The 24,878-nt window shown below is 39.1% G+C and overlaps 1 protein-coding gene across 1 annotated transcript in view; it reads left to right on the forward strand.

The window, feature by feature from the left end:
• raver2 (ribonucleoprotein, PTB-binding 2) overlaps nt 1–24,878 on the forward strand; it is a 101,260-nt gene that overhangs the window by 13,673 nt on the left and 62,709 nt on the right. The window contains exon 2 of the mRNA XM_084910039.1: nt 7,452–7,518. Within this exon, the coding sequence (XP_084766165.1) occupies nt 7,452–7,518 (67 nt within the window). The remainder of the gene's footprint in view (nt 1–7,451; nt 7,519–24,878) is intronic.

Below are 24,878 nucleotides of genomic sequence, written 5' to 3' on the forward strand. Positions count from 1 at the left end.
GATTAAAGTAAGATGATAATTAATGTAGCTAACTGTGTAGCAATGTTAGGATGGTTGCCAAGTAACTTACTAACAATTCAGTTTGTGCCCATCTTAAGATTTCTAATAAACCATAACCATGTCAGGGAGTTTTAAACAACTTTTTAATAGTTTATATTTAACTACATGAGATAATTGTCTTGCTTTGACTTTGAACTTGAAATTGAGAATTATGTATTTCCACTGTACCCACTACTACATTTTTTGGCATGGTGATATGGTAAAATAGTAAATTGACCGGTACATCTTACAATGAGCTTAATTAAGTGCCCTTTTAGAGTGCTTTTAATCCAACATTCACACACTCATCAGAGGCAACTTGGGGCTCAGTACCTTGCCCAAGGATACGTTTAACTGCAGAATAGTAGACAACTCGCTCTATCTCTTGAGTCGCTCTGTATCCCAGTAACTGGACTAACATAAAGGAAGATAAGAAGGATTATTTTTAATACTTGGATGCAAGTCTGCCTGAACTTTGGAGCCCTAGGAGATGACAAAATACAGAGTTTTCTCCTTGAAGAGCATCTGCCAGGCATCTAAAGTGAGAAAAGTCGGGCCAGTAGATTCACTTCCAAGCTAAACCATGTTTAGTTTCAGCTGTGATTCTTTCTGCCTCCAGTTATCTGTACAGGCTCAATTAGGCGGAGGGCAGGTGACCGGCTCAGCTATTTGACATTTTGTTAGTTTGCCTTGAGAAGCCCTCGGCTTTATTTTACAGTATGCTTTAGTTCACTATTCATCTGTGCCATGAAGTGCTTTCCTGTTAGTTTAACAACATTTAAAATAATCTGAGCAGCATTCCTTTATATGCTTAAGAATCCACCCTGCTACCCAGTTCCATTGGAAGTCGTGCATGGACATGTCATTACACTGTGTCTCCACAGACTTTGGATCACAAGCCTTTCCTCTCCTTTTCCATATTCTTCTCTTCACATCATGTGGGAACAATTCATGGTTTAATTTGCTCAAAGGGTCTTGTTCCAGAAGTGGGGGGAAAAAAAATCAAAATGAGTCTTTCTGTTCTTGAGGATTACTAGTGATTTCCATATTGAGGTAAACCATCTCTATTCACTAGGGCTGTCCTGAATGAAGTAATAATAATAATGATGATGATGATGATAATCAACAGGGAATAGTCAAAGCTTCCTCGCTAAAAATCTAACAGCAGATGGACTCTGATATGCGCATCCAATCGCCGAACACACGCTGAATAGCCCAAAGGCGGGCAGTTTAATAAGGAATTCTATTTTGTCTTGCATTCTTGATGAAGTGCAAGACAAAAAATATTGAAATTGTGAATCCTCCATTAGACAGAATAATACAAATTTATTCAGCCGTACTGCCAATCCGGTCTGTAGGTTTGCCTGTCTGTGTCTCTGTACTGAGCCCAGTGGCTGTTTTGAAACACGTACAGAAGTGCTAATTAGAAAGCTGTTGAAATAGCGTAGTGGGACTCTCAATGAAACAAAGAGCAACATTATTGAACAGCATGATTGGAAGTAGAGATCATTAAAACATGGAATGTAAAAGGAAATGGGGTGAAACAAACTGGAATTTCATAAAATAAAAAAAGGAGCAGCCTGGTGTGCTCAACTGGTAAATTGTACGGCTAAGACGGGAGGCTGGATTGTTTGTGCTCCTAAAAATAGTCTTTAAATGTCTTGTGATGTGCCAGTGCTGTGAGAAACAAACTTTCAGCTCAATTTAAGTACAGAATAGCAGAGGGCCATGCAATAAAATGGCTTTGGAGAAAGATGGTCACTGAGTGGTGTCATTTAGCCATGTCTCAGTGTCACAAAGTGCACTGCAGTGTCTGACTGTATGCTGTCCAGAGCAGTAACTACTAATGAATAACTTTTACATTTTCTTTGCCTCCGCATCCTGTCAAAAGTCCCGTGTTTTTGTTACTTGTCATTTTTCTTCATCACATACACAGGGGGATTTTTAGCTTCAAGTTGGTGTTCCTCTTAATATAAGAGCTCTGCTTTTTTGTCCGAATCACGCTATTAATGCCAGACAAAGACCAAAAAGAGTAGAAGAAAAGCAACAATTGTGAGACAGAGCTTTAAGTGACTAGAAACATGCAAGCACTTAAACAAAGGACAAAGAAGTAGAGCTTTGGGAATCATTTGTTGAAATGATGACATATTTAGGTGGCTTTCCTGTTGAATTCCATGTTTATCTTGTTATTTAATTGCTTGTAACCGGTGTTGTAATGATATGCTTGTGTGTTGGCATTGTAATGCAAGAAAAAAAAAAACCAAAACCTTGTTTACCAGCTCGTTTTTGGCTATAATTGAGTCCCTTGAAAGCATGATGCAGTCTTCATTTCCTGACAGCTGACGAAATATGCCGATGTGTATTTTTCCACTGAATTTTTAAAATACAATTTTATTTTTGTCAATTCTAATGAAGCAAACGCTCTTAATATGCTTAAGAAAATGATAATTTTTAATTTCACAGTACAAACTGAAATAATCAAACAAGTTGAATTTGTTTAATTATTTAATTTCAGGTAGATTTTTTTTACCCTTCAGTGTACTTTCAGAATAATGCTGCCAATACCCTGAAACCACTTCTGTCTTAAGCAAGACAGATGAATCACCAAAAATCCAAAGCAAAATACCTCTTTGTATATAGATTTTTATATCTCTCTTTGGCTCTTTCCCCCTTCTCTGTGATTATAGCTCGCTCTGCACTGATTTTAAGGGTGAGTGAGCTGACCCTCTGTGTGGGCTGCCTTGCATGGCCTTCGCTGATATAAAACATGGCTGTTCTGTGTGCACGAGTGGGCTGTTAGAAGGGTAGAAAGAAAGAAGACTGTACACGTTAGAAAGCCTAATCACCTCCGTCGTTGTTTGACTGAACATTGATGCGATAAATGAAAGTGGAAATGTTTTCTATGAAGTGTCTGTCCACCTGACCTCCCACAAATGCCAAAGCTACATTCGCTCTTGTGCGAGTATTGTATTGAAGAGAGCTCCAGTGTTATAATTATGCAAAGGTGATTTCTTTGTTTTCTGTCTTTCAATGGAAGCACAAAAACTAACCAGCATTAAATGACAGGAAAGGAGAGCACGGCGTATAGGCAGCATTAGCAGACAATAAAGAGCTGCTGTGTCCTTACAAATGCTTAACAATTCATGAAAGACTGTTGCCACTTTTGTGTTGTTGTTCATGCTCAAGCCCTTCTAAAAACCAGCTTGTATTGTTGACTATGCGTTTGAATAAAACTGGGTAGGAACATAAAAAGTAGAGGGAGAGAATACCTCCACGTTTATGTAGTGCCTCAGTATTGCTGTATTGCTGCTCTTGGACAGGTATGATAGTGACTAAATCCACAAGGGTGCTTGTTGCATATCTTTAAAAGAAAAAATCAGTAAACTCTATCAGGAAGGCTAACAGAGTCAGCCGTGGACAGCAGAGGCTGTAACGTATTGTGTTATGATCTTTTTTTCTCTTTTACTTACCTTTATTACATCCTAGCACTAAAAAGACAAATAACACATTTTGCTGGAGAGTGGAATCTGGTTTTGTACTTTAGTATTAGTTTGTGTCCCTGGTGTAGTTGGATAGAGTGCTGATCTTTGTATTAGCCCAACACCAGATAGAATCATTTCTTTTTTAAGAATACACTCCCAAAAACAATAATAACAATAATAATAAACTTTATTTATAAAGCACACTTAAAAACCAAGGGTATGCCAAAGTGCTTAACAAGTAACATAGAGAGTAAAAGGAAGATAATAGAAATAGGACCAAAGCAAGTACTAGGTATGCAAGCAGGTAGCTGTCACTGATACATAGGAAAGCAACAGGTACAGAGCAAAGAAGAAATGAAATGAGCATAAAAGTGCATAATATAAAATCATAAAAGAAATATTAACTAGAGGGAAAGGCAAGATTGAATAAGTGGGTTTTTAGTCGTGAATAAGCTTCTCCAGGTCCTCATGCGGAACATAATGCCTAGCCTTAGAGATAAGGTGCAGTTGGTGGAAGCTAGATCTCAGTACAGCAGACACTTGCTTATCGAGTAGTGATGTGCAATACCACTGATTTTCTTTCCGATCCGATACCAAGTAATATTCAGGGTGGTATCGACGATACTGATCCGATACCGATACTTTGTACAAAAACTTATTTTATTTATTGTATCTCAAATTATAGCGTCATAATGATTACAGGACATCAGATTACTTGTTCTTATCACTTAATAATGCAGGGTTCATCATATAGAAATAAAAAAACTGGAGTTTTGCCTATTTGAACACCTTGCCTGCCTGCAGCACTAAAGGACTCCGTGAGAGATGTCTGTCTCGCCCTAGCAGCACCTGTCCCTCTCCTCCTCTTCAGTTCGCCTCAACATACGCTCGTCATATTCTGTGATATGATTTACTCTGAGGTGTTTGACAAGGTTAGTGATGTTGCCACAACCATACATGCCAACCCTCCCGATTTTTCCGGGAGAATACCGAATTTCAGTGCCCCTGTCGAAAATCTCCCGGAGCCACCATTCTCCCGAATTTCTCCCGATTTCTCCCAACAAAATTGAGAAACCATGTTGCAGAATTCATAGCGCGGCCCAGCCAATTCCAGTTTCCAACAACGGCGGCAGCGACTTAGTTTTAATATTACTCTTATTTCTCTTTCTGGGTCGCAAAAAAACTTTTAACATATTTTCAGGTGAGAATGTAGCTGTGTAAACTTCAAATATCTGAGCCGATCGACACATCGTCTTCAAACCCCCGCGGTCTTTCGCTCCTCGGGTTAAACATGATATATAAGTCACTTTGATAACTTAAAAATGTTATTGTTTGGCTTTTTCAGTGTTTTATTTGTTCGTGAGTAAATCAGTTTGGCTGAGATTAAAGTTATTAGATTAGATTAAATTTAACTTTATTAATCCCTCGGGAGGGTTCCTCTGAATTTGGACACCTCCACCGTTTCCGGGCCGGCCAATAATAACGGTGACATTTAACGTATTTTATCCGATAAATAAACCCTGTAAAATGTATGTATAATGGCCACAACACCTCACTCTTGGAGCACTTTTTTGCCACATGTATCGCAAACCACGTCTCAGCTGTTTGTGGAGGTAAAATAAGTCCGCACATGACTCCAATTACGCTCAGCCATTGTTGTGAGTGCGCACGCCAAGGGGCTGCGAGACATTTATACAACCGTATTTTGCACATGACTATGAAAGGCGGAAGAGGAAGTAGTTCCTTTAAATGTAGACAATCCGAATGTTATAGTTTCTTTCCACTGTGTTCCTGTTAATGATAAACTACAAATTTACCCTAAATTACTAAAATATCGATATTTTAATGTGCGAATCGATTCTAGAACATAAATGATTGGTATCGGAGGAATCGATATTTCAGGATTGATCCGCACATCTCTATTGAGTTTGAGCGAGCTATCCAGCAGTACACCCAAGTTACTGACATAGTCACAGGAAGAGCTGGCAAAGGAACCCAGGGCAGCACAGAGTTGGGCATGAGGGATTTTACTGTTGAACACCACAATCTCAGTCTTCTTATCATTTAACAACAAGAGAAGTACTCAGGAACCATTCTTTGACCTCCCGCATGCATTCTTGAAAGTAGTGCAGGGACACAGCAAGGTCGTGAGTAAGTTCAAAATAGATCTGTATGTCATCGGCGTAACAGTGGAAGGCGATATTGTATTTTTCAAAGATTGCGCCTAGAGGGAGCAAATACAATGAGAAGAGAATAGGGCCTAAAACTGATCCTCGAGGCACACCACAACAGACCGGAGCGGAGGAAGAGGAGAAGGTGCCTAAGTTAACTGAGAAGGATCTATCAGCGAGATATGATTTAAACCAGTCGAGGGCAGTGCCTCTAATACCCACAGTGTGCTCAAGTCTTAGTAATAAGATGTTATGGTCCACCATATCAAAGGCCGAAGAGAGGTCCAGTAAAACTAGGACCATAGAGCGCCCAGTATCAGTGATTACAAGAATATCATTAAGAACTCTAACCAACGCTGTTTCAGTGCTATGCAATGGCTTAAAGGCAGATTGAAATTTCTCAGCAATATTGTTCATGTCCAAGTACGCCTGGAGCTGGGAGAGAACTAGTCTCTCCAGGATCTTGGACAAGAACGAAAGGTTAGAGAGTTTGAAAGGTCATAACAGTCAGAGTTTCTTTTTTTAAGAATCGGGTGGACTACAGCATGCTTAAAGGCCAAAGGAACACAGCCTGAGAGCAAGGAAAAGTTCATAAGAAATAGGATACTAGGTCCAATTACATCCAAAGAGTCCAAAACAGTCCTTAGCTATGCTAGATGGAAGAATGTCAAGCACAGTATTAGTGTTATTCATTTGAACAACACAAAAAAACAACAATTACCTGTTTAAAAAAACAAATCAGTGCAAATATGGAAACTTCCCATCAAAGACATTTTTGCAGAGAAGTTTGTTCAAGTGATTGAAAATGGAGTTTCAAGTAATCATGCTGACATTATCGGGGGATTTTAAAGGGTGTAAGTGCTGTCTGAGCTCTTAGTTATTTTGAAAATTTGTGTTATTTTTAGTTGTTTTGTACCATTATCCCCACAACTTTGTTCAAAACTTTGCTTTTGCTTTCTTGTGCAGTATCCATTCTTTCAATTTCACCAGAAAAGCACAACTTTTAATGAAAAAAGCTTTACTTCTGCTTATGCAAAGAATAAATCTTCATTTGTGGAGTAAAGGAGATTTTTTATTGGGGTTTCAGTTTATTTCAGTTGTTGGTAAAACTAACTTGTGTTAACATTGAGCCCTGTATCAATTATGACATTAGACTATACAATTATATATGACAAAAATTTACCTTTGTTTAGCTGCTGAGCCAATGCTAATGCTAATTAGCGTTTGCTAATGTTAGCTCACTGGAGGTTAATTAGCTTTGCTGGCTTAGTGCATAAACACTAAGCAGCTACATCAAAAAGTTTTCAACTTACATAAATTAAATCTTCTATTAGATGGTTTTTTAGCATCTATAAGAATAAAATCATCTTTTTATTTATTCTTAGCTTGTCAATGGATTTCAGCTTACATATCTGAGTCAATAGCTGTTACTAGACTACAGTAGAGAACGATGATGAGCATCTGTCACATGCTAATAATGCAAAGGTTTCTCTCACAGTTTGTGTATTGCAATGTAATAGCTTACTTTTCCATTTAAGATAGAACCTTTTTTCCTTTGTATATTCACTGCTTAAGTCTTTCATTGTGTTTGTATTTATTCTGATATTTTTCCAAAACAGCTTTTTAAGATCATTGTGGTTTACTGATACTACCTTGATTATTGTATAATCAAGAGTTTTGTAGTTTTTTTCTCTATTTTTTTTACATTAATGACTTCTACCATTCTGTTTGACCAAATTGTCCCTTGCTTTTTTTATAGGAAGTCCATGAAATTCTGAAAGAATATGAACTGAAGTACTGCTTTGTGGACCGCAACAAAGGAACAGGTAAAACTCAACTCTAACCTGACATACACACAAAGTCACACTTGTGTACTTGTGCTATTGAAGATCCTAACCACCTTAGGCTACGTTCACACTGCAGGCGAAAGCGCATCAAATCCGATTTTTTTTGACCCTATGCGACCCATATCTGATCATGGTATGACAGTGTGAACGGCACAAATCCAATATTTTCAAATCCGATCTGGGTCACTTTCGTAAGTGGTACTGAATCCGATACATATCCGATGTTTTAGAAAGCGACTGCTGTCTGAACGGTCATGTCGCATTAAATCCATCTTTTACGTCACTGACACAAGACAGACGCCAATTATCAGCGCCGGAGAAGCGCCTGAGAAGACATCGCGAACGCTTCCTGGCCATCCAGTGTAGATGTCAGTGAAACTGTTGGGAAGACAACGTTGGAGAAACGTGAACATTTTATTTGTACTGTATAATCTGCAGATTCTGACAGAAATCTGCAACTATCCTTTGAAGCACCGCTCCTCTAAAACAGCAATAAGGATAATTATTAGGTTAGTTACATTATTATGTAAATAACAAAATAACTTAAAGCAAAAATTGGGAAACATAAAGTCTGAAGTCTTTATATTAAGGGCCATCAGTCAAACAATATTGTTTGCTATGGGTCCAAACAGAGCGCGTTGTGTGTGACATCTTCTTTTGCGCATGCGAGCCGCTTTGAGCGTTCACACTAGAGCGCGTTTGCTGTCGCATTTTATTTGTAGTGTGAACAAGCAGACAAAAAAATCAGATTTGATCAAAAAATCGGAATTGAGCATTAAGACCTGCAGTGTGAACGTAGCCTTAGTTATCCCTTAATAATAACCACCCCAACTCAATGCTTAACTCTAACCTGTCCCTTAACTGCTATTTCAGGATGTAATGGGTGACGAAATTGTCCTGTGGCTGAAATTGTAAATGTTCATGTAAATGTACATGTATCCTAAACACACAGCTATCCCATATCTGTCATGGGTAATTTGTATTTATAGTTAGAATATACAACAGATGTGAGTACACCCCAGTGCATTATCACCAAAATATCAAAGTTTGAAACTTGTATCACCTGTCACAGTGTAACTTTAACGCTTGCAAGTTCATTTCTAGAGTGTGTATTCTTGTGTAAAATGAAAAATTTACAGTTTAGATATACTTTTAAAAAATGACATGATCTCATTTCATATGTCAATAAGATTTGAATATATAATTTGTTTCAACATCTCACATGTCCTTTATTCTGTTGACTGAGTCAGTATTCTTTTTCTGGAGAGATCTTGCTACTTTTCAGAGATCTTGGGTGTGTGTTGCTCTTGGTTTCACTTAAAAATACCTCAAAGGTGTTTGATTGGATTCAAGCCAGGCGAGATATTTTTCCAGGTCAGAGTTCTTACCTTCAGTCTTCTCTGACTGTGTCAGTGTGTTTTGGATCGTTATCTTGCTGGAACATTCTTCTTCTGCCAGAATTGTGGAGACTGGAAACCATCTTGTCAGATAGTATTTTGGTATATCCACAGACATTCACGCCGCCATCTATAAATGTCATCTACCCAACACCTTTTGCACTCAAGCAGCCCATGTCATTGCAAACCTACCTCTGTGCCTCACTATTGTGACTGTTTTTCACTGTAGTAGTCCTGACCAAATTTATGCCAAAAATCCTGGACAAGTGTATCTTGGTCTCAGTGTGCTCCCAGTGTCTTCTCAGTACCCATCAGGCTTCTTTTTATTTCTTAGAAAACATTAATCCTTTGGTTTTGTGCCAGAGAACCTGGGTTTCTTTCTTGAATGCCATCCCTAGTGTCTGGCTTTATTCACGGTCCTTGGAACTGTCACAAAAAGTTCACTGATATCCGCTGATAACCTACATGCGAAGTCTACAGCGCTCGCCATCTGTATTCCACAACTAGATTGTACATTACAGTATTTATAGCATCATGATAGGACGACATCAATGCAGCAGCCCTGTTTAGTTGTACTTTGAGTTATTCTCTGACTATTGATTGTTAAACAATCGTTTGTCTGGAAAGCCTTTTCCATATGAGCCGTGGAGTTTTTTCTCCTTGTGCCTTGCATGGATTTTCCCCAGGTAGTTTCTGCTTCTTCCTACACTGCAAACAAATGCTTGTTAGATTGATCTGTGATTCTAAACTGGCCATAGGTGTGAATGGGAGCATCAGTGATTGTGTCTCTCTGTGTCAGCCCTGTGATAGCTCTGGCAACCTGTCCAGGGTGTACCCCAGTGAGAGCTATGATAGGCACCAACCCTCCCTGCAGTCAAGAACATTCATGGATGTCTGATTTCAGCAATTGAACTAACTAGTTCTGTTTCACAGGTTTACGTGTGTGTGTGTGTGTGTGTGTGTGTGTGTGTGTGTGTGTGTGTGTGTGTGTGTGTGTGTGTGTGTGTGTGTTAAACTTGAAAACAAGCTTGGGGATTGTCCATAGATTAGTTGCTATTACTATCATTCAGTTAATGATTTGGGGTTTTTATGTTCAAAACTGTTATTTTACCAAGTATTAACTGATTAAACCTCAACCACTACATGTCTAACTTAACCAAATTATTATATATTTCTTGCATATGTTAGCAGTTTCTATCACAATTCAAATTCCTCCTGCTGTTTTAAAGCTGTGCTTCTTGTAATGACGATTTTCCACATCCTTCCCAAATTCTAAGTACATTAAGTCCTCATAAGTCAGGAAATATGAGAGGACCTTCAAATACACACACACACACACACACACACACACACACACACACACACACACACACACACACACACACGCAGACGACCCTCTGCCCTTAGAGTGTGTCCCTTTCCAGGGAAATCTTCCATAGTGGCTATATTTAGTCGCAGCAGTCAGCCAAGCACCTGAAACAAAACACTTTTGGAAAGTCGAGCGGAGCTGTAAACAGCTGAGATATCAAAGCACCAGCCTGTCCAAAAGGTTAATGGTGTTTCAGAGCAAATGAGAGCCTGATGAAACACAGGCTCTCATCGGACCAGCGGCCACTGCACTGTACTAATTAGGCCGCTGCGGTAGTGTTAGGCACTGATGAGGTGGGAGGAGCGGAATAAGAATTAAGCATCAGAGGCTGTTTTAGGTAAAGTTTAAGTTAAAAAAACACAGTGATGTTACCAGTGGCAACCATGTTGTCCCCCCCCCCCAATTTTCTTTCTTTCTCTCTCTCTGCCGTTCCTTCTGTCACACTGCCGCCTGCCATTCTCATGGTCTGTGTTTTCCATTAACCCAACACTTTCACCCTTCCTCCTTTTTCTCTTCTCCGTCTCTTTCTCCTTCAGTGAAGCACCACTCAGTTTTATTTCAAGAGCTTACTGCAGTAATTTCACAACATAATGTGGGAACTTTTTGTTGTATCAATATTGCATTAGCTGATTGAATTAAGAAGGAGAATATTTTCAGGAGCATTAACATACAGCCTCACAGAGCTCTGCTGAGGGCCTCAGGTGAAAGTAAGGTTGCAAGCTTTGTTTTTTCCTCAACATCTTTTCCCAGGTAATATTGTCATCAATTTTTATTTAGCACTCAACGGTGCTACATTGCAGAAAAGGTGTGGCAGGTGAGGAGGTTGCTCCGAGGCAGGAGCAGGAGCAAGGAGTTTTTCTCAAGACATTATTTTTCCTGCGTTAGCTTTGTTTTAGCTTGAAGCTGGTCAAAAAAGTGTGGTTTGCTTTTTTTAATTTGTCAGAGAAGCGGGATTTCTGTAGTGACTGAGTGAACGTGTGGTGAAATTCACATTGTGATACATTTAGATATTAGTATGTGAGAACAGAGGCTCGCTGTATTTCCATTGCTGCTTCTAATGTTTTTCAAATTTGAGCCTTTTCTCCCTAAACTTTAAAGAAAAAATGGCACATATGAAGCCCTAATAGTATATCACATGTCATTTTTAGCTCATTGGCCAAAGGAGTCTGAGCTACTATGTCACTGATGTTCTTGTACATCATATTTGGATAGGTCAGTTTGTGATGTGGGTCAGAGCAGCAGTCACCTTGAAAGTTCAATCTTTACATTTCTGACACTGCCTGAATTTTTCCAGACGGTTGTTTTCTATGTACCAGGGATCTTTAGTGGATGTCCCACTGTGGGGTTGTCTGTTCAGTGAAACACAAAAATGGTAGCGTAGGTTTGTTAGGTCACACTACAAACCTTCTTCCACTATCGGCTGTATATTAATATTCACATTCATGAGCGGTTTCATTTGTATTTCTGTTTAAATGTGCTCTATCTTTCGTGTAGGTTTTATCTTCTAAGCTATTCTGTGTTGTCATATTTATTTCATTGAGCATTTATGCTTTGCTTTTTGAAGAGGCACCCGGACTCGTTAACTACGAAGCCGTGCTGTTATAATAGATGCCGTATGCAGTTTAGAATTTTCTTGCTGAAATATGGATCGTGCATGTACTGTTTAGCACTTATGGTCCCTTTCCACATGTGCAAGCTGGCGCTCCCTTAGGAAGTTATCCACTTACTGACCATCAGAGATGCAGGCTTTTGAACTGAGCGCTGATAACAGGCTGGACGGTCTCTCTCCTCTTTAGTTCAGATGATGGGTTGTTAATGTTTTCCATTTGGATTCATATGTCCACAGAACAGTTTTCCACTTTAAATGAGGTTTGGCCCATTTTGGTGACGTTTCTGAATCATGTTCACATATGGCTTGTTCTGTGAATAATCTGCTTTAACCTGCATGACAGAAGCATGTCTGTTTTTAATTCAGCGTACACAAAGATTTCTCTTTTTGCAGAACATTATTTGGACATTTTTCCATAATTTGTAGATGCTAATTTAAAATGAAGCCCAGCCAGTCTACCTCTCTAAGATGCTCTTTACATGTTACTGAACTGTTGTTAATTTACCTAATTAGTTGCAAAATGTTCTTCCAGCTGTTTCCTTTTAGTAGCATTTACTTTTCCAACCTTTTGTTGCCCCTGTTCAAATCTTTTTGACACATGCCGTATACTGCCGTGATATTAAAAATGAGTCATGAAATAGTCAGATGTCTTAATTTAAACATTTGATATGCTTTGTGTTTTCTGTTGTGAATAAAATATAAGTTAATGAGGTCTGCAAATCATTGCATTCTGTTTTTATTTACATTTTTGCACAATGACCCAAGATTTTATGGAACTGGGGCTGTTCTCAGATTATAACTTGGACATTAGGCCTAACCACTGTTAGTCATGAAACCAATTAATCTCTTTTAAATGTTTTCTTTTTCCATTCCCTGAGTCCTGCTGAGCCTGGCTGTTAGTGTGTCTTTGTGTTTCATGTTGTAGTAGACAAGCCTCCACAGCTTAAACCTTGTTATTCTGCCCATTAACTCTGTAATCTTATTGAAATAAGTACAAATGGGGTTGTTGTAGGTGGACTGCAGCCTCAGCAGACAGGCTAGAAAATGCTTCCTGAGCTGGTGTTAGTGTGTCCGTGCGTGTTCAGTTAGAGGTGTGGAGGATTGATTTCAAGCCACTGTAGCATTTACCCGGTGTGTGTGTGTGTCTGTGTGTGAGTGTGTGTGTGTGTGTCTGAGTGTGTGTGCTGAAGGACTGAATATTTTGCTGTGATCCATGTAACTCCCTGGCTTGTCGCCTTGTCACTTAAGCTGAACGCACATGTCCATTTAGCTCCTGTAGTTTTGTGCTTGGTGTGCGCATGCTTTTGCGGTGACGCACTGTTTACATGTCTGCATATGTTTAGTGTGTGTCATAACAAATGTACTGCTGTGTTTTATAGTGAGTGTAATGTTGGTCTTGCGTGTATCTGTTTTTGTGTTTTGGTTGCTCAGACTTGCCAGCCATTTGGATCAGTTTTCATGGCAGCTGGATAACATCACACCAACCGAGTGTTTACAGTCTGACTCACCCTCTCCTTCCTCTCTCTCTCTCTTCTGCTCCCTTCCCTGTGTCTCTCTTTCACCTACACTCTCTCCAATCTCACAGCTTAGAAAAAATAACAAGATTTTGCTCCTCTTTTCTTTCTTTTTTTCTGTGCTGCAGTGGTTGATGATGTCAAGGTGAAAGGGAGGAAATGTCACAAAGTTAAGGTTCAAGTTCCGAAACCTCAGCACTCTTAGTGACACGCGGTAGTGTATACATTATAGTTTCATCAGCTTTCAGTTGAGAGACGATTGTAAACTCATCAGCAGTTTGGATCTGTAGAAACCAAAACTGTAACTGCAGCTGAAGGTATAACAAAGATACTCACTGTTGATGATTTTTACTTTCATGCCTCTCATAAGGCCTCTGCATGTGTGCGCGTGTCTCTTTACTGTCTCTTTATGGGAATGAAACTTGTAGAGCTCAAGTGCAGCTCTCATTTTCCGACAGCCCGAATCCTCCTATCGTTGGTCAGACAATATATTTTGATGTTGAGGGTTTTACACGCCAACAACTTATTATGTACTTGGTATAAGTTGTTAATAGCATTTTAATCAATGGCAAAGGTTAAAATATCATTAGTACAGTCTTAATATCAGGAGAGCAAATCAATATGCTTTCAGATGTGTGGCTACATGTTGGTGACCTTTTCCTAGATTCTGGCTCCACTGACAGGTGAGTCATGACTGGTAATCGGCGTGGACTGGTGACCAGTCCAGGGCCTACCCTGCCTCTTGTCTTTTGACACGTGACTCCAGCCATGCTACAATCCTGATTTGAAAAGCTGAGTAAGGAACTGGATAGATGGATCTTATATTCAGTTGTATTTTCATGTTAAAAATGTAAATGTGTTATGTGATTGCCAATATAAAATAGGGTTCTTGGAACTGGATTTTACAAGCTGATAACCACTTTGGGTGAGGAGACACGTAAGTGGTAATAGACTCAGTATTATCTATGTAATGTTGTAGACTTTGAGGAAATTAGTCAGTGACCTGTGTTCACTCTCTATTTAAGATAGAAAACCATTAAAATAATGAAAAATACACAAAATTGAAAAAACAAATTACATCTCATGAGAGTCCACTGTGTACACATGAAGGGCTCCTGTGGGTGAATCATTGTGGCAGCTTCCTTGCTAGTACAGTGTTTTATTATTTTGGCTTGCCAAAAAAACAAAAAAAAACAAAAACTATACATCTATATATTTGAAAGGGTACTCAGAATGACATTTACAGTAGTTAAAAGAATATAGACAGAAATAATGTGCTTACTTTCCAACTGAAATTACTGAAATAATGATTTTAAAATAAATATTTTTAGATGAGTGTAGTGCTGTACTTTGGAGACGGACTGAAGGTGAGGGGGTGATGGACCTCACCCCAACGGGTCGCAGCAGATGGCCCCGCCCCTCCCTGAGCCTGGTTCTGTTGGAGGTTTCTTCCTGTTAAAAGGGAGTTTTTTCCTTCCCACTGTCGCCAAAGTGCTTGCTCATAGGGGGCCGCATGATTGTTGGGTTTTTCTCTGTATGCATTATTGTAGGGTCTACCTTACAATGTAAAGCGCCTTGAGGCGACGGTTGTTGAGATTTGGCGCTATATAAATAAAACTGAATTGAATTGAAGGTGCACGCTGTAATCAGTCTTGGCTCCTGCTGGTTCTGAGTCAAGACCAGCCAGGCTAAGTAATCTGTTCATCTATCTTGAGGGACGAGGAGGGTGGTCCTTGTGTGATGCCTTTTATCAAGTTTGAACTGGACCTCCTGAAGAATTTACTTTGATCAAAGAGATTTGTTTGAATATTTTAACAGAGAAAATATTGAGCCCTAATGCAAATTTCATTACACTTTAATACTGAACACAGCAGTTATCACTCAAATTAGCCTAAAATAGGAAACAGGCTTTATATTGGTTTCATGAATGTTTCTGCTGTTGATATCATCACCCTTGGCTCTTTAATAAACACGCCATGAAATATTAATCACACAAAGGAAACTGTCGTTTCCTTTGTTAACCTCGTTTTTTCTTTCGTAAAGGTCTGCGTCACCACATAAATGAATCTTAATTAAACAATGTCTTACCCAGTGTGGGAAAACATTTCTGCTCTCTTTCACAATGGTCCTCTCAAATACACAAAGTTACTATGTTATTAAATGACAAAACCTCATTTGCGCAAAACAATGAGCAAAAACCACAAGCAAAAGCAAAACAGTCGCTATCCAGGAACTGGGAAGCAGAGATGACTCACTCACCAAGGTTACAGCCACATTCAGACCTCTCTACAAAGAACATGTTGCATAGACGTTTGTCCTCCAGGTCATCCCTGGTCCGTAGTCATTTCTATCTCCAGACATCAATTTTGGTATTTAAAAGACCTATAAGGCTCAGACACAGCTGTCAAGAAAGTAAAGAAAAAAAACCATGTATGTTCCCGGGAGAACAGAAAATGGCTGTGTAGGAATTTCAATAATTGGTGTGAAATACAGACTTATTCCCTGAGGTGAGTGTATCAAATATGCAGGCTCAAATACACTATCAAGCGTGCACAGGACTCAAATAATTTTCACTACCAGGATGGTCTCTGGGGAGTGTGAGAGCCTGTTGATTTTATATGTGTGTGCTTTGTTTGTTCTAGAGAGCCAATCCTTGCGTCATTTTAGAAGACGCAGAGATTCGGTTTTTATTTCATTTTCACTTTAGATATGGTATGTGTACCCGAAGTGACCCAATTAATGTACAACACTGTGCAAACATTTTAGGCACTAAGATAAAGTTTTAAAAAAGGAAAACCACACACAACTCTATCCCAACACACATTAAGTGTATTTGTTTGGTATTTAGCTGGTAGTTTTCAAGCCTAGAGAGCTGGAGACACGATGGCCGGCTTGTCATTCCTATGATATACTTCAATGAAAATTGAAATCCGCCTTGTGGGCACGTGGGCAGTTCGTTGATTTTAATGTAAAGTCTCTGCTGGTGTGTGTGTGTGTGTGCGTGTGCGTGCAGTTGGCAGGCGTGCAGCTTTCGCACTCACCGTTTGTTGAAGAAATTTACATCACTCCTACCCACATGGTCCACAGAATCAAAATCATCTTTATTTGGAAAAGCTTGTGCGGACTTGCCATCGTTTCTATTATGTAACAAAACACACAGGTGCTAGACTACCTGTCATAAAAACAAGAAAATACAAATATTTTACAAGTCTGTTAAAAAAAACATTTCAAACTATTTGTTTTTATATCCAAATTTGAGTCATAAATATATCAAGAATATTAATAACATTTAACCACTAAAACTAATTTTTCTGTTTATCAGTGCAGGTAAATAACTGCAACTGTAACTTTTTTCTTTTTTGTTAAAATAGTACATTTGAAAGTTCATGGATAGCAGTAATTATATTTCCATTAAAAACATTGTTGATTGGATTTTTTTAAATGACTAATATTATTAATTTAGGTAAGTTGTAGGTGGACCCTTACATTGGGTGGCGGTCGAGCAAATTTGTTAAGCATTGGATAGGACAAAAATATCTAAAAACATTGTCTTTGCCTGTTGTTTTGTGTATGTTGACTTTTTAACACAAACCATTAAATTAATTGAAGGCTGGTGAGCAGTGCTGGTCGAGTTAAAAGTAGTAATTAGTTACTAATCACCAATTACTTCTATAAGAAAGTAATCCAGTTAGTTTACTGATTACTTATTTTCAAAAGTAATTAGTTACATTATTACTTAGTTACTTTGAAAAAACATTATACACAACCTGAATACGTAATAAAGCAATAGACCTTTCAGCCCAATTCTAGTTTTTCTGCATAATCCATCATATAAAATGTAATCAAATGAAAAAGTCTTTTTTTAAAAATAGTTTTATTAGTTTTTATCTTTTAACTTTTTGCACATTGCATCAAGCAACAATTAAATTGCATGCAACATTCTCTGATTTGAAGAAATTTGTTTAACATTTAAACCTATTTTCTGCATATCCCAGCATATAAAACAAAATTATAAAAAATAAATAAAATCAAAGATTCAGCAGCACTGAGTCCTGTCATTCTTAAATCTATTTTCACCTGTTTAGCAGGAGTGGGGCGGGTTGAGGTTTACCAGGTGCCGTAGCGGTCATGTCGGTGGGGGGATCTGGGGGTTTCTCTGTGAATTTCACATTCCCGTGGCAGCGTGCTCGGTGCTTGCTCAGATTTGAAGTTAAAGATTTTACTGTAGAAAGAAGTTTCTTTCCACGCAGAGTGTACAGCGGACGCTAATGTTTTTGTCACTTTTTATGGAATCAAACTCAAAGTAATGTCAGTACTTCCAAGCTTTAAATGCTGCACGGTCGTACTCTGTCCCGTACTCCATTTTATCCATTATTGATCTACACACATATGTTGCTGCCACGGACGTCGAACACTCGTACATCGTCATGAGACACTCTCACAAACAAAATCACGGTTTAGTAACGCTGCGTGCTTACGGGAAAGTAACAGTTATCAAATTACTTTTTTGCAATAGTAATCCCTTACTTTACTCATTACTTGAAAAAGTAATCAGATTACAATAATGTTTTACTGCCCATCTCTGCTGGTGAGGAAGGCGATCCTGATCAGATCGCCGTTATAGCTGAGCTGTATGTATCAGTCATATTAATAAACTTCTCTTGTGTCAGTGTTAGTAATTGCTATTAACTTCAGTGTCATTTCTTTTCCTTGAGCTGTACATACGCACCTTTAATGGGCGTGCACTGTAGATTACATAAAGATAGATCCACAAAGAGTTAATCTATTTTTAGATCTCCTAAATAGACATATTTCCCAGCCTTTGTTTCAGTTTCATTTCTTATGGTATAACAACAGAGATTGCTTTTCCAAACCAGTGGTCCTCAGCTTTATGATTCTCTGAGGTGTTTTTGTTACTGCTTGTGTGTTAGCCTCTGTTAGCTCCTCCCCTGACCTCTGTTGTAATTGAAAAGTGCTGCTTGGAACAACTTTGGCATGCATCTGTACCTCATGACCATATCAGTTCACTGAGCCAGCCTCCACTGTTGGACTTATTAGGCCATACTGATGAGAGTGTTTATGTCAGCGTGTCCTGCAGTACACAAATCTGTGTTAATGTGTGTGTTTAAGTGTGTGTGTGTGTGTGTATGTATCTCGGTGTCTCCATTTGTGGTTTTGTTGTTGCTTCAGCTCCTTGGCTAATGATTCCTCCCCCCTTAAACACCCACCCTCCCAACACACATAAAATAAGGAGGGTACTTGTAACATCGTTACTTACTCCCTGCCCTTCCTCTCGTGCTCTCCTTATTTTCCTACTTATTACAGTGGAGATATTCCATTAAAAAGTCTCTAATCCTCTCACATCCTTTGATCTTCGTTGCTTTCCCACATCTCGCTGCCTTCAGCCTCTCCATCTGTCCCTCTTTCTCTTACTTTCTTTCCTTACAGCCTCTCCTCACCATTAGCAAATTGGAGGCACTTTACCGGCAGCTTGTTAGCTGGCCCATGGTCTGCATTTTAAAAGTTAAGCCTCCATTATTATCAGCCTCGATGCCTACATTACTATCTGGTGGGATCGCCAGCGCTTGATAAAATCTCATCAAAGCAGATTATGAGCTGGCTGCAAATTTGGCACATTCAAACTGCAGCTCATTTGGTGTTTAATTTAAATGGTGGGCTTCGCGTCCCGAATGCCACGGCTCACCTGTTGCCAGAGGCTTTCTCGATAAATGATGATGTGTTTATCGCTAAATTGGCCTGTCCACTGTGCCTGCTTAATGTGAATGCATTGCTCCGTTGCTCGAACAAAACAGTGTGAGCAAGTTCCACGCAGATTTGTGGCCCGGCGACCTTTAATTGTCATCTTTTTGAGTCAGTCTTTGATTAACTGCATCTACACGTGCATTTCTAAGGCCTAAAGAAATGATTTGTGTCATTGCTGTTAATACACTGTTTATTATTTATATTGACAATTAATTTGAGATCACACAGACTGGATGGGAAAAAAAGCTTCTCAATATTGTCCCTCGAGAGAGGGACAATTATTATGGTTCCAGATATAATTACAATTTCAGGTCAGGAAGACTTTTGTCCATACTTTAATTTCTTTTCACTAAATATGGAAAACGCTTTGAGGCTTGTTTTGGTTTGGTTTCAGGTCTCTGCTGCTAAAACTTAACTCAGCTCTGATGTGAAACTTCAGCCAGAGAGTGAAAATGGCAGAGAGGCAGGTCTGTACACATTTACATACGCACCCATTGACAAATGGGGTGAGGCTTTAAACAGCCTGTTAGAAATCTGAAGGCATCAATCCATCCATCCAACACACCATCCAGAGTAAGCCCGTCGCTTTCACGTGATGCCGCCGATCCTGAGGTATGTGTACTGATGCGGCAGCGCTGCGGAACCAGGGCTGTTGGAAAACAATAGTGAGGGTTATCCAGGGAATTCCTGTCTTTCAGTGGAGGCTTTTGTCCTCGTTGTTGCACTGATGAAGACAGCACATGCTGGCAAAAAGCTCATTGGCCTATTGCTGCTCTGACAGTATGCATGTGTGACAGCATGGATGAAATACCAAAATGCATAGGCCAAGGGATGTACTCAGTAACTTGTCCTGCAGCAGTAGCAGCAGTCATTGCTCTTTTTTCGATGTCGCTGCCATTAAAACGCTCAGCAAGCTTTTCCTTGTCCTTTTTTTGTCAATGTTTACATCCATAATCTGTTCTCTTCCCTTTTATTTGTCTCCATTCCTCCAAGAGATTAATATCTCTGACTTGTGTTGCTGGTGGTTTGTGTGGTTTGGTAATGGTGTTGCTGAATGGAAAGTTGATTAGCTTGGCTGTTAGTTGCTTCAGATGTCTAGAAGGGTGTATTTAGTTTGGAAGCAGGAACATTGAGCTTAATGATAACTGCCTCAGGCTTAGGCTCAGTAAATGCAGCAGCAGTTTCAAAGATTTTTTTCTTTTTATTTAAAGTGTTGGAAGTTTCTGGAAGAATTTTAAGAATGGTATCAATGCCATTTTTGATAACATGAGTTTTAACCCATCCTTCAACAACATAAGTGTATCTTGAAAAGGTTAACTTTTTAATTTTCAACAAATTTTCTCAATGATAAGAAATGTTCCCTCTAATTTTTCACAGCGAACACACAAATTCCCTGAGCGGCCCCTTGGACCACTGTGAGCAACAGCAGACGTGTGCACTGTGGTCACGCCAGCATCGAATCCATCCAAGTTACATGGTTTATTAAAATAATCAAATTACAGCATTTACATTTATGTTAGACTACTTTTAATTAAGTGCTTTAGCCCACTTGCAATGAAAATTACAAAAAAAATCTTGTTCATGACCTGTGTAGCATATTAACACTATTGGAAGTAAAAATAACTTGAACTCCAATTTTGAAAACACAACTTTATTTCTTTCTTTCTTTTTTTTTTTTTTTTTTTATAAAGCTCTGACTTGTATTATGAGTCTGTGGTCTGGGAGAGAGTCTGTAACTCTCTGTCTGCAAAATACAGCATATAATGACCAATGTTGGGCAATTAATTATATAGTTACTTCTTCAAAAACGTAACTGAGTTTTGCAAACAACAAAGTTTTTTGCAGCTGTTTACCTAAAAATGCAGCCAAGGTGTTTTTTAAATAAACATTTCAAACTATTTACAGAACAATCAGGTGTTCTGCATCAAATCTGATGCCACACAAATTATTTGTGCCACTCCAAAAAATAATTTCTGTCCACTATGAGATAAAGGAGAACAACAGCCTGATACCTGCAGGCCTGACAGCAGGAGATGTATCACTCCTGTGACACCTGTAACATTCAGCAGTCGCCTCATTGTTCTGACACACACAACAAAACTATTGACTACGCTACACACTAATTACACAGGATTTGCGCTAAACGTCGCAAATCTCTCACATCTCAAAACACCGCCGTCACTCCTAAAACTTCCCCCCTTCCTAAACAACTGTTGCCATATCATTTTTTGATTGGTCGACATGGCACATTTTTCCACCAATAGGAAAGGGTGGGGGTGCTTTTGGTGTTGTTTTTGCTCACAGGCTTTCGAGCGTTTTCCTTATAAAACGCCGTTTTTACTGTTTCTTCCCGCAGTAAATATAAACAACGATAGTATTCAGGAAGAAAACCAAACATTGCATATATTTTTTATCATAACTCTGGTTTTACGTGGCCTATCAACACAATTTAAAAACTGGTATAAAGTCCACACTTTCCCCGTCAATTGTTCCGTCTGTCCTGCTCACATCTCCAATGGTTGTCCACGTTGTCATTAATGTGGCTTCACTCCACATCAGCCACGCCGCTTTGCTAGCTAAAACACCGGTGTCGGCACATAAGGACACTGCGTATACACGAGTGTGAATCGCATCATTGGCTGGACTATGGGATAAGGTGGCATCGTTGTAATCCCATACGGGAGCAGCCAGTCACTGACTAACACTGCAAAACAGAATTGTTAAAGTATTAATTTTAATTCAATTTAATTCAATTCAGGTTAGTTTTTTTTTGTGTGTGCGCAACGCAGATTTTCTGTGCGCAGAGACCGTGCCAGCAGTGCGCAATTGAGCACGCGCGCAGCTTAGAGGGAACATTGATGATAAGTAAAATTTAACAAAATAAGAATAAAGATACATTTTAAAGGTTTTATTCATCCTGCAGATTATTCTCCGGCTGATGGGACGGAGTATGGAATCAGTTTCGCTTGTTTGTCAGTCTGTCAGTTTTTAATATATCATTTTCCAATATTGTGTGATTATAGTAGATACCAAAAACGGCTCAGGCTAATATGATTTTGGTGAAAATCCGGTCAACGTGATACGAAATGTGAAAATCAGATCAACTTTATATCACCCACACTTTTTATGTATTGTCTTCAAAGTTTACAACATACTAGGCCTTGGGGGACATGACTACCTCGGTTGGCTAAGCATTTAACCTGGACCTAAATTTTTAGCTCCCAAGGTCAATGTCTACCTTGGGAAAAACGAAAAATTAAGAAACTATATTCAGTTCAATAAATTCAATTCATCTTTATTTATATAGCATCACAACACCAATCACCTTAAGGTGCTTAATATTGCAAGGTGAATAATTGTAATACAATAATACAGAGAAAACCCCAACAATTAGATGATCTCAGATAAGCAAGCACCTTGGCGACAGTGGGAAGGACATGGAGAGAGCTGTATAACACACTGTTGATTTTTTTCACTACAATGTCCTATGATGTCACAATAACAGGCTGACATCAGTGTGCTATTATAAAAACAACAAAGTTTTAGTGTAGCTCTGCCATTTGGTGGGAGTGAAGGAAAAAATATATTTTAGAACCTGTTAATAAACAATGGGTGCAACCAACAACTAACACATCTGAATAATGTAATAATGTATAAGAGCATTATGGAAAAGTTACAAGTGAACTTGTGTGTGTATTTAAGGTCTTTTGCTTCATCACCTTGCCATTTTCTTTCCTGGACTCAGGATTTGATAAGAACTTGAGGTTGGCTGACTGAATAGAAGTCAGATCTAAGCAGTGCCCAATCTTAATCATAGAAAATTGCCTAAGCTGATGATCATCTGGCATAATGTTCCTACATTTGTGTTTTGAATCTTATCGAGACCAACAAAAAGCAAACTAAACATGTAAATGGGTACAGCCATTTAAATAGGCTGTGCAGAAATAATGTGGCATGAATTACAATATTTGCCTGCCAAATCATCTCTAGAATGATATTGTGAGCATAACTGTTGAGCCACCTTTTCTAAAATCGGTGTAATGAAATTATAACTTCAAACTTAATAAACGTATTTCCACAGGGTTATGCAAGTCGGCTGTCATCATCCATCATTTACTTTGTAATGACTGGGTTGAAGAAGATTATACGTGACTGGTGTTGTGAGGAGGCCTTTTCATGTGACTGCTTCTGCTTTACCACACATTGAGATTAATTATTCATATTAGGGTTTTAGTAATTGGAGCTGAGAATTTGGCTCTTGGACAGAGCAAAATATGCACCTTAGTAAGATTATTTTTCAGCTTTTTGCCTTTATTCTCAGTGTAGTGACAGAAAGCATGGATGGTGTGTGTGTGTGTGGGTGTGTGTGTGTGTGTGTGTGTGTGTGTGTGCAACAGAGGTCATCCAGATGGGAGTTGGACTGTTGACGTTACAGCTACTGCATGTGGTTTGAAGCTTAGCCATTGCCTGTTTCTGTGCATCTCTGGGCTTGTTCTCACAGGACTACACAAGACGAGCTAACCGAAACCTTATAAGATTCAACACAGCTCTTTTCCTATTTTTCACTTTTTTATTTGTTCTCCGTCCTCCTGTCTTAAGTGACAGTAGCAGAGTCCATCTAATTGCTTCCCTGGACAGCAGCTTGTCACCACTCTCCCTTCTTTTCTCTCTGGCTCACTCCCTCTACTCTGTATCTTCCTCCTCCTCTTCCTCCTCCTCCACTTTCTTTTTTCTTCCCTCGCTGTCATCATCTGTCCATCTGTCTCCTCGTGAATCACTAAATGCAAATCGGCACAGGCCACGCAAATGTGATTGGACTGTTATCTTTGATCACACAGAGCGCAAGTACGTGCACACACACACACACACCAGTGCACTCACTGTGTTACTGCACCTTTTACCTCTTACTGTCTGTGTACTTTTTTTCGTTTTGGGTGTCAATTACTTAAAATTCTTTAGACTTCCATTAGGACCAAGTGTGCTGTAGAAAGTTGATGAGTTAATAAAGCTCTTCCACACGCACGCACACACACACGCACACACGCACACACACACTTACACTTTAGCTTGTTTTAAAAAAAAACCTGACACCTAGCAAGGAGACCACAATGATGATGTTGATGTTGATGGTTCTCTTTCAATTGCCAAGTCTCATTACCGTTAATGGTTTCTGCCTTTTTCCTTTATCACATTAGAAGAAGACTGACAGTAATGCAGCCCAAATATATCCAGGACAAATGTGAGAAAGCAGTGATGTCATTATTATCATTATTATTATTTTTAGGCTTAGTCTGTTGTCAGAAGAATATAAACTGGTGCCACACACCTAAAAAATAAACAAACAAAGTGGACTTGTGGCTCCATTAACGAGAATTACATGCAAATGAATATTAGACTTTTGGCACAGAGGTACACAGAGTTACTTGTACTGCCACAGCCAGCACTGGCTCGTTGATGCTAATGGAATCTCTTTATGTGGCTTAATCCAAAAGTATTCCCATACTGACGTTGTGGAGTGCAGCTTTGAGACCAACTTCATTTCAAACCTTTGCTGAAAACACCTGCCAGACTCAAGTAACACGCTATGTTCACACTGTTTACTGTTGCTGTATGTGAGGAGGCTCATCTCACAGCTCGTCTCTTGTACACAAGTATCTCCTTGGCCTCCTTCACCATTCTTCAGCTGT

Source organism: Perissodus microlepis, chromosome 17, assembly GCF_051167445.1.
Source record: "Perissodus microlepis isolate ML-2025 ecotype Zambia chromosome 17, ASM5116744v1, whole genome shotgun sequence".
Lineage (NCBI taxonomy): Eukaryota > Metazoa > Chordata > Actinopteri > Cichliformes > Cichlidae > Perissodus > Perissodus microlepis.